Consider the following 18,033-nt stretch of genomic DNA (forward strand, 5'->3'; position numbering starts at 1 on the left):
TATAAAAATATTTTTATTCCTTTAAAATGACGTTTCAAAGTAATGATAAAAAAATCAAATAAAATTTGATTAAAATCATAACCATAAAAATTGATAATTTAATTATAATTAAATAATTAACATTAAAATAAATTAACTATTAATTTATTAGAAAACTATCTCAATTGAAATAATTACATCACATGTTTAAAAAAAATTGTGAATTAATCCTATTAATTCATAAACTTTAAGAAAATAGGAATAAAGATTTAAACACAAAAAGCCAAAGCTCTGATACCACTAAAGAATTACTATGTGTTTATAACACGCAGCAAAGAAAAGAAAGTAATCATAAAGATCTATTTTGTGCTTAAATTTTATTCTAAAAATAATATATCTAGATTAAATCTAAACGCTAGTAAAAATCAATTTCTTCTTCGATGGTACAAAGGCGCTATTCGTATTCATACCGATACCAATCTTTGCTGTCAACTCTTTGACCAATGGACATCTGATCTAAATTGAGAAACCTCTTTGTAACTCTTTGCACACCATAAAATTCTTCTCCAAGAATTAGGTCACATACATTTATGTGTGAAGAGGTAAAAGAATAAAACTCTTGTGTTTTTATTATCATCTCTTCCTCTACTCTCAGCATACATATATATAGTATGAAATTTGTTATTGATTTTAAATTTGAATCTTAATTCAAATTTAAATCGTATCTTGAAATTCTAAATCTGAATCCTTCAAATATAATCAATTCATAACTCAATTTGAAACAGAATCAGATAGAATCTCAGCCAAATTTAGAAATAGAATAACTAATTATTCTCAAATCTCATTTAATATTCTCAATTATCATACTATTATTATATTCTTGGTGCTAGCAAAGAGTATAATATTATTCCATTTGAATTAATATAATTATTTATTTGATCAAATCAAAATAATAATTAAATAATTTTATAGCAAAGATTAGAACACTCGTAGTGTGTGACCCCATAGGTTCAATACTAAGCGGGTAGTAAATTAGTCATACTAAATTTACTAATCAAGGTGGCGTCTAGCAACACTCCTTAACAACCCGATATTATGAAGTAATATATTTTTACTAAGAACCCGAGAAGAACAAAGTATAATTCCTTCCATCTTTTTAGCTCTTGGTTAACCCTTAGAGTATGGTTTAATTGTCAAACTCTAATTTCTTACCATTATTATAATGAATTGTAAATGACCTAAGAAACTCATTTCTTCATTCATTCAATCCCCTTGACCAATGTTTTATTCATCTCTATCATTATAATCATAGAGCTCAAATTCCTTACCGAGAGTTGACGGATTTCTTTTTGACTAATCATTAATTCTACAAGTATTTAAATTATACCCAATATCCATTCAACTAGCACCCTAGGGTATTAGGTGTCCGGAATCAAAGTATAATAAATACATTGTTAATTACTATGACAGTCGCAGGTCAAAGGAAACTCTATTACTATGTTCATCTTGAGAATATCCTATTGACAAATGTACGGTAATTACAACCATTAGGAATAGGGCTGTGCAAAAAAAAAAAAAATCCAAATTATGGATTTTAAACCTAATCCAAACCAAACCATTTAAAAAAACTTAGTTTTTTTTAAAAAAAATCCAAACCAAATTACATTAATTTTATAGTTTGGTTTTTTAATCCAAACCATTTAAGCAATTTAAATTCGGATTCGGATCCGGAACCAAATTCGAATTAGGATCCAAAATTGGAAAACCCTAACTCAGTGAACCAGTTCACAGTTTCACACTACACCATGGTTCTGAAAAATCGGACCGGACCGACCGATCGAACTGATCCAACCGGGAATTGAAGGGTTTATGGTTTGGTCTATATAAAAAATCCGTCATTTTAAAAACCGTTTGGAAATTACTGAATCGTCCGGAAATCGGCCGGTTGGACCGAACTGGGACCTGGTCGGTTTTCACAAAAAGGGCCAGATGCCCAGATTTTTTCTCCCCAGCCCGATTCTCCCTTTCTTTGATTGATTCGGAAACACATTGCAAGCAGTTGCAAATCGCCAAAATAAACCCTAGCCATCACCACCGCCGCAAGCAGTTGCAAATCGCCGCCGTCCGTCCGTCCATCTATCTTCCCTCATGCTCCAAGTCTCCAACCCTCATTCGCTTTCACCGATAGCAGCTTCTTCCTCGAGGTCAGCTCGGCGTCCGTCGTCTTCGTAGAGCAGATTCCGCCGCCCAAGCCATTGAATCCCTTTTTCTTCCGGATTGAAGTCCTTCCCCCTTGCTTCTCGTTCGATCGGGCAGAAGGCTCACTTTCCACCCCCAATCGGTTCTGCTAACCGCCTCACAGAGCACTAATTGAGGAACTCTGCCGTCGCTGCGGCGAGGAGGACGACCTTAAACTTCCGCCGTCTTGTCGCCGTCCGTCAACCAGTTCAACCAGAATATCTCAGTTTTCGAAACCTTCTGATCTTGGTGGTTCAAATACGATTCCCCATAGTTCTCGATATCTGAATGATTTTGAGGAGCTACGGCCTCTTGGTAAAGGAGTTTCATGAGTTTCTTTTTGCTTTTTATATTTATATATATGATATATGATTCTGTAATTCTATTATGTCTTTCTTTAAGGTGTATACCATGACGATATTGAAGTACTATAATTTCATTTTTAGTTGATGATTTTGATTTCTTCTCCTTTGTGTTATTGATATTTTGGCATTTGGAAAATATTGGAAGCATTCCTAATTTTATCTTTTTTGCTATATAGAATTTGTATTGGATGTGATCTTTCCACTCTGTTACATTTTGATGCCATCAATTTTTTTTAACAGAATAGGTATTAGGCAGGTCGTTTTTGTCACTAATTCTCATGTGTTGTTTGTTTGCTAATCATTCATCCCTTGTTGAGCTAAATTCTCATAGAAAACCCATGGAATTGGATCTCAACGTGAACTTCCATTTAGCTAGTGATATAGAAGAGAAACCTCAGGTCACTATTTGCTCTGCCTATTGATAACCCACCTCTGGATGTTTACTAGTAATATGGATTTGTGCTCCTTTATGTACGGAATGGCAAACACCTGTTTATTTCGTTTGTTTTAGAAATTATGCTTTCAAATATGTTAGATGGAACCTTCATCCAACTTTGCGTGACCTTCTTGCTCTGAAGACACTAGGAAATTGTTGAAGGCCAGATTCATTACCTGTTGAATTCCTGTTTGCTGTTCTTTCCTTTTCTTTGGGTGATTTGAAATTTGGGTTGCAACTTTCTTAGTAATGTGTAAGTAGCACTTTTTCTTTTCTTAGTAATGATTTGAAAATGCATAGAAAAACTAATTGAAGCTGGTGTAGTGATTAAATTGAATGAGTTCTAATTGTTGTTTCATTTGGATGTTATAGCTATTGTCTTAGGTATTTTTTTTTACTATTTAACTTTTGAGTTTGTATTTTGATAAGATCATATGACTTTGGTTGATGACATTTTATATAGTATTTTAAAGAAGAATGCTAGGGGGCCAGCAACTTTTATGATTTGTAACCATCAAATAGCCATCAATGATGGTTTTAATGGTGTGAGATTGGTGTGAGATTTCATCCAATGGCTCACTTTTCTTTGCTAGTTACATGCTGGCCAGAATTTAACAAAGTTGCTGGACCCCTAGACTTTTCCTGTTTTAAATTTAGAAGATATTTTAAGATTTATATTAGACTATAATTATATTTTAGGATGTTTATTTATAATTTATTTATTATTTTATTTTAAAACGGTTTTTCCGGTTGAACCACGGTTAGACCGGTTGGACCAGTAAACCAATGAACCAGTAACTAGAGCGGTTTGATGACCGGTCTGGTTCTCAGAACCTTGCACCACACACGCGCAAATCCAGTTGTCTTCTCCTTCGGCTCTTCTCCTTCAATCGTGTAGTCTCTGCCGCAGCCGGCACCGGAGCAGGCAACTGGCACCGGCACGGCGGCACCGTGTGGTCTCCTTCAACCGGCTTCACCTCTGTTTCAGCGTTTCTCTTCTTCTGCCTTTGGTCTTCTCCTTCTCGTTCGCCGTCGTCATCCTTTGATTTCACCGTCGCCGACTCGCCGTCATAGGTGTGGGCTTCCGGTTCTTTTGCTTTCCATTCGCCTCTGTTCGTGCTTCTTGCCTCTGGGTCACAAGGTTAGTACCATTTGCCTCTGCTCGTGCTTCTTCTAGAGGAATTTCGGGTTGTCGTGCTTCTGATTTGATTGCATTGCATATTTTGTTTTTCCACCCAGGAGCACAACAAAGTTCGTGAAACTGGAAGTAACCATGAATTTTCACTGAACCAGAACAAGCAGAACAAGCAGTTCCAGCACAAGCAGAACAAGCAGTAGCCCTTGTTTCTCTTCTTTCCACAGAGTTCTGACGCAGTTCCAGCATGCCGGCGTCGCCTATAGCAGCGTCCTCCATCCACCGCCGCTGCAACATCCCTGTCCCCTTTCTTCTTGCCCTGTTCTAGTTCTCTGCTTCCAGGTTTTTGTCCATTTTCCTTTTTATTTTTATTAAGTTTGATTAATTTTGGTTAATTAGCTTAGTTAGATTAGTTGCTGTTAGTTGATTATAGGTGGTTAGGTTGGGATGATTTTCTTTAGAGTGTTAGGTTTTGATTGTTGCTGAAAGTGTTTCGAGCTAATTTGCTGTTTGTGATGGAATTGTTGTTTTGATGAGAAACTGGGCTGAGATGGTCTGAAGTCTGAACATTGTTTGCTTGTGTGGAAATTTACTACTTTATTGCAAAATTGCTGAAATTGTTGCTGAAACTATTGAGATTGTTTAATCCTATTAATCCACTATGTCGTATCTGATTTTGCTGCCATATGCTTACCGAATCAATTGGATTGTGTGTAAGAGTTGCTGTTTTGCATTATTTTCATCATGCTATCATGCTATTCTTGAGTTTGAATTGCAATTTGTTTGGATTGCTGAGATATTGTTGAGATATTGCTGCTGGGATTCTTGAGTTTGAATTGCATTTTGATTAATTGAACTCCTCCACTTTGTTGTTGTTGTTGTTGCTGCCAAGTTCTCCTCCATCTAAGAATCTCACCAATAATTGAACTTCCACTCATCACCACACTAAACCCAGCAAATGTTGCAAGAATTATTGACAGAATTGCTCTCTTGGTAACCTGAAATTGACCATTCTAATCCACTCAAGTCAGTTTTCTACTACTACAAACTCAGACTTTTTTCATCTGGTTTTTTCATCTGATTTTTTATCAGATTCTATTCCCATTCTCTTTTATATCTTTTATACCTTATAAAAAATGGGAAGCATTAAGGGGTGTTTCAATTTCTAATTTTCTAAGTAACCTTTATCATGTTCTCTTAGCATATTGAATGGGTTTTAGCTGAGTTTCAATCCATTTTAGTTTCTGGGTACTTAACATGCTATTGTAAAGATTGTAGTATGTTTCTCTGGCTGTTGTTAAGCGGGTGCAAGTGGCTGCTTGTTCAGCTTTTGCAACACTTGAAGAGGTTCTGACTACAATATTTGTTTGTTTTCGCTTAATGAATCATATTCAGTTATCCAATTTACTTAATTTTATGTATGGCCCACATTTGGTTTCCTTCAAACAGGAGGCTGCAGAAGAGTTGGCACCACGATTAGAAATTATATTGAAGCACCTGATGCTAGCGTTTGAAAAATATTAGGTTGTGGTTGTTTGATGTATTTGCAGATATATTTTGTTATTTGTAGATATATTTTCCTCAAAAGTTGTGGTTGTTTGATGACTTTATTGGCATCTTTTGATATTTTGTGGTTGTTGTTTTAGGGAGAATTTTTAGTGGTATCATTTTGATGTTTTGAGAATGATTAAATGTTATTTAGATTAGCTATTGTCATTAGATTTATAAAGAACCAAATCCTAGTTGTATTGAACCTATATAGTTTAAAAAGGCATTAGTATTAATTTTACTTTTAAAAAAATTATGGTTTGAAAATTGGATTTTCTAAAAACTGGTTTTAAAACTGGATTTTTAGTTAAAAAATTTGGTTTGGAAATGGATTTCTAAAAACTGGTTTTAAAACTGGATTTTTGGTTAAAAAATCTGGTTTTAAAATTGGATTAAAAAAAAAAACTGGATTTTAAATTTGGATATTAAAAAACCAGATTTAAAACCGGATTTTAAATTTGGATATTAAAAAACTGGATTTAAAACCGGTTTATATATAAAACCGGATTTAAATATTAAAATCGGTTTGAAACCGGTTTTTATTTTTTCAAACCGGTTTAGAATTGGTTTCTCTTTTTAATTCGGTTTCAGTTTGGTTTCATGAACCATAAAACTGGTTCTAAAGTGGTTGCAGTTTGGATTTTTGAAAATCCAAACCATGCCCACCCCTAACTAGGTACCCACTGACGATAGAACCTTCTAACGCAGATCGATCTCCTCCTCCTCCTTCACTTTGCCATGGCCTTTTGCCCATCACCTTCGTCTTCTTCTTCCTCTAATTCTTCATCGTCGTCTTCCTCGCCGTTTGAGTCTTCCAACAGCGCAAAGTTCTGGATCCTCCATGGCATTATGGCCGGAGTTGCAGTTGCTACTGCGGTCGGTGCTCGCGCCTACTGGACTCGGGTCAAGAAATTCCGGAACCGGGTCGTCGGCATCATACCCGCCCGATTTGCTTCTACCCGGTTTCAGGGAAAGCCTCTCGTTGAGATTCTTGGTAAACCTATGATCCAGGTCTAATCCTCTTCTTTCAATTTTTTTTTTCCATTTAAACTATAGATGATTACTTCTTCTTTTTTATGTTAATGCCGATTTGATTTTTTGTTGACATTGTGTGCATTTCGTGGAATAGTTTTTGCTCAGGGTTCATATCCAATGTTGGGAAATGAATGAACATGGTATAGAAATAAAATTGTGAGAATTTTTGGACACTATTTTCAGATAATAATCTTCAAAGAGCATGACAGTTTTTCCAACTTGAAATAAAATTGTGACTCTAGCTTTTGTTTTTCACGTTAATAAAACTGAACAACTTGAAGTAATTGAATAAAGAGAGAGGAAATTGTGCATCCTAGTACACTATGGTCTAGATTCATTTACAGTTAAAAGTTAAACTGGAGGGATGCTTTTAAGTTTCAACAGTATTTATATAAACTTCATCACATAGTTCCTTCCTTTAAACCATGAATTCTATGGCAACTGGAAATACTAAAGAATTTCAAATGATAATTTTCTTTATAATTTGTGTACAGTAAGGAAGGATGCTGGTCAATCATTATTGCTACATTGTTATTCTGAACTAACTTAACAAATTAGTGTAACAATAAGAAAACAACAGAAGTGTTGCTTGTTACAATGTACCAAACATGACATGAGAAAATAGAGCATAGTATGCTTGTTTGAAGTTGGATTTTCGGAAGTTAAATAAGTGTAGGAGAAATGGGTACATGTGTAGGCAGTGCAAAATTGTACAAGCTGCACTAACTTGCGGGGAAACTCCACTCAACGGCATTTTGGGTGTTCTTCAGGTTGTGTTATATGCTTAACTATTTGTTTATTTATTTATTGTTATCTCTCTCAATTTTTGCAGTTATTACTTCTATTTTTTTTTTTTTATTGTCAACTAGAAACTTCAGTACCTTTGATTTCTTTTACTATTTTTCCAGCAATTTTTTCTGAGTTTATTGTTTCTAATGTTCCAATTTTGATATATACTGTTTATGTATGGCCGGTTTTTTACAGAGGACATGGGAAAGGGCAAAGCTGGCAGCCACGTTGGATCAAGTTGGTATGTCTATGTACATGATCTTCATTTAATCTAGGCTTGAATGTAACTATATTATATAACTACCTATTATAAATTGTTGGAAATTGTGTTATAAAATAAAGGCCTTTAAGTATATATTATTTGTTTCACCTTAGCTGTAGTCTATATTCTATTCTCGTATGCAAGCAAGTCTTGTTTGATAAAATTAGATTAGGTATTTTACTTCGATTTGGTGCCTTAAAGGAATTTACCTTTTAATATTATCGTAATCGATTTTTCTTAAAAGCTAGTGTTATCTTCTACTTCCTATCCTTTGTGTCAACAATTAATCGGCAATGGTTTCCCGGAAAATGATGTTACAATCTTTTTTGGTTTTGATACATGAATGATGTGGTGAATACTAGTATAGTCAGGGAGCTTCCAGCCTTCAACATGTTGTTGACCATTCTGATCTTATTCTCCTTCCATCTGTGTAATTCTATCTCATATTTTATGGGTGCTCATCATCCATAGCTCCTACATTGGAGTTTGATATTTAAACACCAAAAGCATAAGCAAGTTTTAAGAATAGTTGCTTCAAATGACCTTCTCAGACCTGTCACCCCTTCCTCTTTTTTTTTTTTTTTTTTTTTTTTTATATATATATATATATATATATATATATATATATATATATATATATATATAATATTTTTTTTTGGGATCAGAACATGGCAAATGATCACCTTGAGATACTTAAGATTTCAGAATCCATTGCCCCTCTAATTTTGGAGGACTGTGACATTAAGATCCATAAGTGTGTTAAAATGTTTAACCAGCTTTGCAACAAGTATGTATGTCTCTTTTGAGATATCCATGGAATACTTTCACCACAAGAGGACTATACCAGTATCCGTCTTTAACTTTTGCTACTTCAATGCCCAACAAGTGACGGGCATGCAAGGTCTTCTGTCTAAATATGATGCCATAGATGTTGTTTGACCTAAGTTATTCCATCATTGTCTTTGCTAGCATTGTCAACGTCATCAACTTACAAAATCAAATATATGTTGCCTCGTAGAGTATGATGATAAAACACAGAATGATCAGCTTCACTTAGCATCATACCAAATTGTTGAACCACAATGGAGAATCTACCAATCTACCAAACTAATCTCTAGAAGACTACTCTAGGCCAGAATGAGACTTATTCTTAGCATGATCTTTGGCAATTGGGCGGCCCTTGACAATAGCACCCTTTGTACAAACCTTCAGATTATAAAATCATTAAACAAACAAACCATCAATCTTCCAAGAGGAAGAGAGACATTTTCCCTGTATCATTATTTTGGGCTTGGGGTTAACTTGCCATTAATATTTGGGCGATAATTATCAATGTAATGTTATACTGTTTAGTGTTTACATTTCTTCTCTATTGTGAAACCTCTTGGGCTTTTGATTCTAGAAATTGTCAGTGTTCCCTACATTTAATCTGGTTTACTTTTTTGATGTTTGATTGCTAATCTGATTATAGTTGTGGCAACTGATGATGAAAAGATTGCGGAGTGCTGTCGAAAGTTTGGAGCTGATGTTGTAATGACATCTGAGTCTTGTCGAAATGGTAACAAAAATTAGTTGGATATTGGAACTGTTAAGTTACAATTATTAATAAGATATTGTCTTTATTTGGTTGTTTCTTTCCTCTTCTTCTTGGTCTTACAATGATTCATAACTTTTTTTATGCTTGATAGGTACTGAGCGCTGCAGTGAAGCCCTAGAGAAGCTTGGTAAAAACTATGATATTGTTGTCAACATTCAGGGTGATGAACCTCTTATTGAACCTGAAATAATTGATGGCATTGTCAAAGCTTTACAGGTAAGAATTTACTTTTTGCTTTGGTTTATTGTAGCTAATACCATTAAAGATGGAGACATTTTTACGTGGCAACAATGAATGATTATTTTGCTTTAGGCTCTGGTTATATGCACAGTTTTCTTAGCAAAATTGGGAATCAATGATACTGAATGCATCCTTTAATATCAGTAGGTTACAAGATTCACACACATGACAATATATTAACCAACGAGTTATTAAGCTAGTTCTCAACTTTTTCTCTCAAGTGATGTTGTAAAGTGTGATCTCTCACGATACACTCTTTAAGTAGAACCAAGAAAAAATGAGAGAAGATGTTATATGGTAAAAGATCACATTTCACAACATCACTCGAGAGGAAAAATTGAGAGGATCTATTCCCCAATACTGGATCTATATTTTTTTCAATCATACGATGATCTGTCATGTTGTCTACACTCTACAGGCAACTCCAGATGCGGTGTTCAGTACTGCAGTCACATCTTTAAAGCCAGAAGATGCACTTGATCCGAATAGAGTGAAATGTGTCGTAGATAATTGTGGTTATGCTATCTATTTTTCACGAGGATTGATCCCATTCAACAAGTAAGTTAGGAACACTTAGAAGGTTGATTTTTCATCATCATCATCATCATCATCATCATCATATGTATATATATGAAGGCACTCTCTAAAACTTAATAAATTCATGCACGGTACAGGTCGGGAAAGGTCAATCAACAGTTTCCTTATTTGCTTCACCTGGGGATACAGGTACTGGTGTTCAATTCTTTGGACATGATAATAATAATTCCTCTTCATTCAGGGGTCTATTACCAGTATTTGCTTCACTGGGATGTAATGTTTGTGTTTCTACACATCTTGCAGAGCTATGATACAAAGTTTCTGAAGATTTATCCAGATCTTCAGCCTACTCCATTGCAACTCGAGGAAGATTTGGAACAGCTTAAAGTCCTCGAGAACGGCTATAAGATGAAGGTTCCTGAATGTTTTCATACAAGTCATTAATTTGTCAATGTCTTACTGGCTTGCATTTATTTAAATTTTATCTGGTTAGCATTGGCCTTAAATAGTCTTAGTGGTATTATGATGGAACTGGATCAGAAAAATTAGGGTATGGAAAAATATTGAGAACTGTTTAGTGAAAGAGAGTCTTGCTCAAAATGACTCGAAATCTACATGGGTTGGAGGATATGTTCAATAGCTCATCTCCTCGCCTACCTAAACTCCAGTCTCTTCTGACTCCTGTCTTTCCCTTATGCTTATCTACAATTGTTAAACTCTCAAGTAAACTCCTATGACTAAGGAGTCTAGTCTCTAGATACTTGCTTGAAAGTTTGGACCTAAATGAACATGAGAGAACTTGTACATACGTGGGATAAACTCGTAAATTTATTGTTTTTGTTAGAATTTGATCTCAAGCACTAGAACACTGCATTATACGTGAAGCACTTTAAGTTAGTGCTTCCAAAGTTGATGATCTTGATGTCCGGTACCTTTTTATGATTTCATTTGTGTTTACGTAGTATTTCGTTCATTATGATAAAACTAGAATCTTGTCGTTATACTTTTATTATGAATGTTTATTATAATTAGATATGTAATTAGTTTGTAATATTATTTTCAAAATAAGTAAATTCTTGCAAGTTTTATTGGTCGAATTTTGTGTTTGAGTTTACACATGCATCATGAGTGTGTAGGTAAATTCAAGAGTTTGACATCCAATCTGGGGCAAACTTCTTAGAAACTTTCTGATGGAGCCCACAGGTGTTTTCTTTTTCTTATTATTTTCTTTTTTTTTTCCTTGGTCTGAACTCTAACCTAGCATACAGCTGTAGCAAGCTATATTTGCAGTTAATTGGGCTGCTTATTATTGAGCCCAATTCTTCTGTTCTCTCCTCTTACATAAACCTGCTTAAGAAAATGTGTCTTAGTCAAATACTCATACAATATAGTCCAAGGTTCGGATCCCATTTACATACATTGAACAGTCCAAGCTTTTAAGATTGTTCCTGCTAAATTATTTGTTAAAATACCAATAAAATAATAGAGTAAATAGTAATGAGGAGATGAGAGAAAGTTATGTGATGTGTCTTACATGAGAGGAATACTAGCATCTATTTATAACAATAGTGAAATCCTAATAGTAATAAGGAAATAATGATAAATATCAATGGTAATTTTCTGCATAAGGTTGGTATGGTTGTTACTTTTCAACTTTAGATGTATTTTGCATTGGTGGGTGTATTAACATTTTAAGATATATAATCATTGATTGACCAATATCATATTTATTTAAGCTTTCGGGAGATGATTGATAAAATTGTATCTAGAAAAGCTGCATATATTCTGTAAATACCTTAGTTTTAGCAGCCAACGATAGCAAACATCGAACTGAATACCTGGTGAGTGCTCGTAGCATAAAATGGTTTGCTGTTATTTTCATGTAATAAATCTTTTAATTCTTCTCAATTTGAATAAAACTGATTGTGAATTAAAATTCAGTTCTGACATATTAGACTCAAATGTGATAGTTACAGATTCTCTTGAAGTTTGTAATAGGATTTTGCATTTAAAAAAAAAAAGAAAAAAAAAAGCAGGTGGGGGGGGATAAAATTATCCCAAAGTGTTAATCATCTCACTATTGCCTTTGAACAAGAAGAAGGTGCCTACAGTTTTAAGGACATTTCACGTTTTGAAATAGATGTAAAATGTCTCTAATGACTTCTTCGTTTATCAACTTTGTCATTGTGGATTGTTTTGATTTAAATCTTTTTTGAGTTAGTCATTCATAGCATTATTGTGCATGTTAGCTTGAAAAGATGAAAATTAACTTTTGCAATCTATTATTGTAGGTAATAAAAGTTAACCACGAGGCCCATGGTGTTGACATTCCAGAAGATGTTCAAAAGATAGAATCTCTAATGCGTGAGAGGAACTTGTCTTGAACTCTTGGTTATGATTATGAAAAACCTCCTTAAAATCATCAAGTTTGGAATTAAATTTTGTTCTTATTCGTTTTCCTAATAGTCATGCTTGTTTCTATCCACACAAACTGTGATTTATAATGTATGTTCACTTGCGAAGTTTGTTCTGTTTTAATCCAATGGTATTTATAACATGGAAAGTTGAGTTATACATATATTGTGGTGCACAGATACCACTTCAGGAAAAAAAGTTGTACGGGGATTACTTGGTTGGTGCATCAATTTTTGTCGTTGGTTTGATTCATTTTATTTCCCCAAAAATGTTGAACTAATTTTTATATAATATATAGAAACTGGTTGTCTGTGCATAGCTCTCCTGGTAAGGAGTATATTTACCTCGCGTTTCAAATTAGACTCAAATTTTAATTGACCTAATTAGGATCCCAAATTATGATTAGTGACTTGTGACTGTTCTTTATATTGATCTCCATTGATGGCGTGGTGATTTGATATGTTAAATTGACATATTCTGCCCAATGTAGCTTAACAATAGTCATATCAGAAGGGCAAATGGTGATGATCAACATTGTTTTTGGATTTGGATATCTCAACTATGTCTTGTTCTTCCTCACCACCTGTCCAAACAAAAGACTACACTATCTTCCTAATTTCTGTCACATCAAAAACAAAAATTAAAATTAAAATAATTACCAAATGAAGAAGAATCCTAACCCTCTTTCAGCTGTTATTGCTTATCTTTAACTTTTTCAGTGTACTCCTTTCTCTTTGCAGTTAAAGTCCACCAGAATTTTGCTGTTTGAATTGGCAAAAACCTTTTGGAAACATCACCAGATTTATTGCATAAGCTGGGATAGCTTGAATAAAAAATTTTATTAAAACTTCTTTTCCTATTGAGTTGAGAGCTTCAAAATATTTTCTCAATATTCACCCTGGTCTGGATCAAAACTTGGTTTTCAAATGTTATTCCTGATTGGGTTAAGTACTGTTTTCGTCTCTAAGGTCTAGGGCAAAAATCAAATTCGTCTCCGACCTTTTTTTGTTATTAAAATAATTCTAAACGTTGCAAAACGTTATAAAATTGTGTTTTACTACAATTTTATTATTTTGACAAAATTACCCTTTATAATTAATAAAAATAATATTTAAAAAAAAAACAAAACAAATTGTAGAGTGTTGGTGAAGCCTCGGAAGAGGTAATGCATGTTCTCCATTAGCAGAGAGAGCGTGGGTTGGGGACTGGCAGAACACGGCGCTCTTTTAGAGCGTTTGTTGGCTGTTTTCTACTTTACCGATTGTTCAAATGGTGGTGTTTGGCTGTTTTAGGGGGCTTTGGATTCATCTTCGTTCTTCCTTTTTTTCGTTCTTCCTTTTTTTTGAAGAACATAAACATTTTTTTTAATTCTTTTTAATTTCTGTGGTTGCTAATTTTGGATTTGAAGTGCAATTGATGATTGTTGAATTGTTGTCAAATTTAATTTTTTAGAGATTTATTTTATGGTTGTTGTTGCTGCTAAATTTGTTATTATTGAATTTGTTGGATTTGTTGTTGTTGCTGGTGAAGAAGAGAAGAAGAATTGTTGTTGCTAGATTTAGTTATTGCTGTTGCTAAAGGAGAGAAGAAGAATTGGAATTTTTTGGGTGGGGAGGGGGAGGAAGGAGGAGTTCGAAAAGAGCATAAGGAAGCTGAATTTGTTATTGTGAATTTGATGGATTTGTTGTTGCTGGTGAAGAAGAGAAGAAGAATTGTTGTTGTTAGATTTAGTTGTTGCTGTTGTTGAAGAAGAGAAGAAGAATTGGAGTTTTTTAGGTGGGGGAGGGGGAGGAAGGGAGAATCCAAAAAGAGCATAAGGAAGGGGATGGAAAAGGAAGAAACATCGGGGATGGGGGTGGAGGTGGGGGGAGGGTTTTTTGTTTTTTTTTTAATATTATTTTTATTAATTATAAAGGGTAATTTGGTTAAGATAATAAAATTGAAGTAGTAAAGGATGATTTTATAACGTTTTGTAACGTTGGGGATCGTTTTAATAACAAAAAAAGGTCGGAGACGAATTTGATTTTCGCCCCAAACCTTAGGGATGAAAACAGTATTTAACCCTTCCTGACTACTCAAAATTATCCTTATGCTTCTGTGTATTGATGAAGAATGAGAAATATATGGTATAACTCTTTCTTCTTTAGCCTTTGCAAAATTTATCTAGTCATCTACTAAATTATATATATTATATATATATAGTGGGGCGGGTATTACCTAAACCCGATCCCACCCCGCCCCTCCCAAGAATCCGTCCCACTAAAAACCCGTCCTAATACGGGGCGGGTAATTACCCGTCCTAAGCGGGTAGGAGCAGGATGGATACCCGCGAATTCGAATGGTATTGCCATCCCTAGATAACTTGAATTGAGAGGGCAATGTGTAACCCTGTTATCCTTTCCTCACTTAGCGCTTCCTTCACCGGAATAATTAGAACCTCCGACCCTACAATGAAACAATACAGTGATAAGGGATCTCCTTATCTCAACTTCTTTGCAAAATGATAATCTTGTTGGATTTGTCTACCTCTTACAAAGGCACTTTGAATAAGAGATATGATTTTATCTTGAATACCTTTTAGCCAATTCACTAAAATCTTTGATAACCTTGGCTCTTTGTCCACACAATTTTTCTTCTCTTTTAAATTGTTGCGCAATTTCTCTTTTTAGCTCTTGTATTCTCCTTTGCCACAGTGCTACTCCTCTATGAAGTCCTAGCTTTGTAGCTTATTTAGCTCCTCCTTAAGCCTTACATTTCCTTGTCTGTATATGGAAAGGTACTTTTTAATTTATTATAGAAATCATCATTTTTACCAAATTATCGAAATTTAATATGTCCAGATACATTGATCCCATACATTGATAGCTCATGTATGCTTAATTAGTTACCAATTTTTTTCGTATCAATTAGTTTGTCATATCTGCGTTTATTTCACGTATTAAGAACTAATTAATCTCTAACAATTAAATTAAAAGAGTTTTGATAATTGAATATAGTGCAATAGTAAAAGTGTAAAACACGAATTAATAATCTATTGGCTCTATTCGTAACCAATTATGTTACGTGAATAAAAGAATCAGTTACTAATAAGCTATTATATACATAAATACGTATTTGACATCTTATAAAAAATTATTATACCATTATAAATAAATTAAATTATTTTATTATGATAAATTTAATATTGATGTGATGATTAATTTTTTACGTATTTGAAACACTTTTTATCTGTAATATATTGGAGTTGCAAAATTTAACCAATAATTTGTAAGAGGGTAAAAGGAAAAAGAAAGAATAGATAAATATACATATAAAAAATTACACAAAAAATATAATTATTACGTACGAATTATTTAATGAGTCAAATAATAACATAAAATCTAAGCTTCGTTAGTCACATCTTATTCCATCAGTGAACCTCTATTAATAAAAGTCCTCAAATAATAACATTGGTTTGACAAAAATTACTAAATATAAACATATGCTCTTAGAAGAACTTCAGAAATTGAGTTTCTCTGACATAATTTCTTATAAATTTATTTTAAAAAATAAGATTTTTTTTTATCTTTAAATTTGATATTTTACGCTGAGTAGATTTGGTCTCTTTTATATACTTTTATTTCTACTGTTTGAATGATTGAAACTAAAAACAAAAGTTTAAATATCAAATTTTGCACTAATTCTCTATATGCCACTTTTAAATAATTCTTTAAATATTTAAAAATTAGAATAAATACTTAAGTCATTTTGCTACTTGTGAAAAAAATAATACTATCTTTTAAAAAACAAAATTATTATTTTCATATTTTTAAAATAATTTGTCATTTTAATTTTTCTGGTCAGTTTTTATTAGTGTATTACTCTTAAATTTTTTTTTGTTGTCCACGGTATTTTTCAATCCGACAGGTCAAGAACTAATTTGTCGCGAATTTGAGCTCTATTTGCAGTCATATAAGTAACGATCACTATGTGATTTGGGATTTTTAAAGAAAGGAGGTGAAAGAAATGGTTGGAGGAGAATTTCGTTCGTACTCATCAAATCTAACTTACAAACACAGGCTAATGACAACTGTTTAAAAAATATTGCTTTGATTTTGATTTTTTTTTTGTTTGCAATTAGTTTTAGTTTTTGTGCTTTTATGAGCTGTATTTTTCTCCACCGAAAAAAGGTTCTTTTTCTTTTAGGTTCTATTCAACTCTCAAGTATTTTACATCAAATGGTTGTATGCCAAGAAAGAAAGATGACACCAACACAAGTTTGGGGACAGCAATCTATCATTTTAACTAATGTAATGGTATTTTATGGACAAGGAGGGATGCAAGAATTTTAATAGGGAGGAATTGAATTTTAGATAAATTTTTTAATTATTTTATTATTATATTTTTTTATTTCTTAAAGCAATTTAGATATAACATATAGTTATTGAGTTGGTTTTTCAAAAAGTTCATCAATATATATATATATATATATATTAAAAAAATTATAAATTCTTTTTCATAATTTTATTTTTAGCATGACAACTATATATAAAAAAATAGTAATATCAATAATTTATAGTGTATTTAGTTAAAAAATTATCATATATCTTATTAATTAAAATTAATTCTTTTAAAAAGATTAAAAAATTTAAAAGTAAAGTATAAACTATTACTTATGTGAAAGACACGGTATCTTTATAGAATATCTTTATAAATTTTTTTTTTAACAACATAAATTTAAAAGAAAAATAAGTATTTTTTATAAGAAAAGAATATCTAAAATACACCATGTGATTACCAAAATATAACTAGGTAAGTCATTATTAATATTTTATATAATAATATAAATGTTAAATATATTAATATTATAAAACAAATAAATTTTAAAAAAAAAAGATATAAAGATGATTATATAAAACTAATTTAAAAGATACAAAGACTTGAGAATATGATATTAAATTGGTTAAATAAAAAATATTAGTATGCTAAATAATTAAGAAATAAATTCATCACATAATAAAAAATAATATATATAAAACAATTAAATTACACAATATTTTTTATTTCTTTAAACACATATCTCATATATAAATAATATATATAAAACAATTAAATTACACAATATTTTTTATTTCTTTAAACACATATTTTATATATAAGTATAATCCTTTAAAGTTTTAGAGAGCAAGGTTACTACTTACCCCTCTAGGTCAGTCACTGTCTATGAAATTTTTTATTTTTGGAATAGAATTATGACTATTTGGACCAAATTTCATGAAAATGGTAGTTTTTCAAAGTTTTATTTTTTTATTTCAAGACTCATATCTAAGATCTCTAGTGTATTATATTGACAAATTCAACTTTTTTATCATGATGAAACTATTGAATATCTAATTACCCCTATCTAAGACGAAGATCTAAGAAGGATTTAAGAATCTCGCGATCAAAATCTTTTTTCATTTGTTATTTTCTAATAAC

General features: G+C 32.4%; 1 protein-coding gene across 5 annotated transcripts; it reads left to right on the plus strand.

Moving 5' to 3' along the window:
- The first annotated feature begins 1,911 nt into the window (after positions 1-1,911).
- Positions 1,912-12,806, plus strand: LOC107613136 (3-deoxy-manno-octulosonate cytidylyltransferase, mitochondrial). Of its 5 annotated transcripts, XM_088497144.1 has the most exons (12): positions 1,990-2,532; positions 3,784-4,159; positions 4,258-4,495; positions 5,603-5,677; positions 6,410-6,712; positions 7,721-7,766; positions 9,259-9,345; positions 9,476-9,600; positions 10,043-10,182; positions 10,299-10,350; positions 10,465-10,575; positions 12,453-12,806. In XM_088497144.1, exons 5-12 carry the CDS (start codon positions 6,440-6,442, stop codon positions 12,543-12,545), a joined length of 927 nt encoding a protein of 308 aa, XP_088353270.1. In that variant the 5' UTR covers positions 1,990-2,532; positions 3,784-4,159; positions 4,258-4,495; positions 5,603-5,677; positions 6,410-6,439; the 3' UTR covers positions 12,546-12,806. The 5 variants fall into 5 exon arrangements, with proteins under 5 accessions (XP_088353269.1, XP_088353270.1, XP_088353271.1 ...); XM_088497143.1 differs by lacking the exon at positions 5,603-5,677 and having other exon boundaries at positions 1,912-2,532; XM_088497145.1 differs by lacking the exons at positions 1,990-2,532; positions 3,784-4,159 and adding an exon at positions 5,425-5,500 and having other exon boundaries at positions 4,419-4,495; positions 12,453-12,737.
- The last annotated feature ends 5,227 nt before the right edge of the window (positions 12,807-18,033 follow it).

Source organism: Arachis ipaensis, chromosome B8 (genome assembly GCF_059453495.1).
Source record: "Arachis ipaensis isolate K30076 ecotype BB chromosome B8, ASM5945349v1, whole genome shotgun sequence".
Classification (NCBI taxonomy): domain Eukaryota; kingdom Viridiplantae; phylum Streptophyta; class Magnoliopsida; order Fabales; family Fabaceae; genus Arachis; species Arachis ipaensis.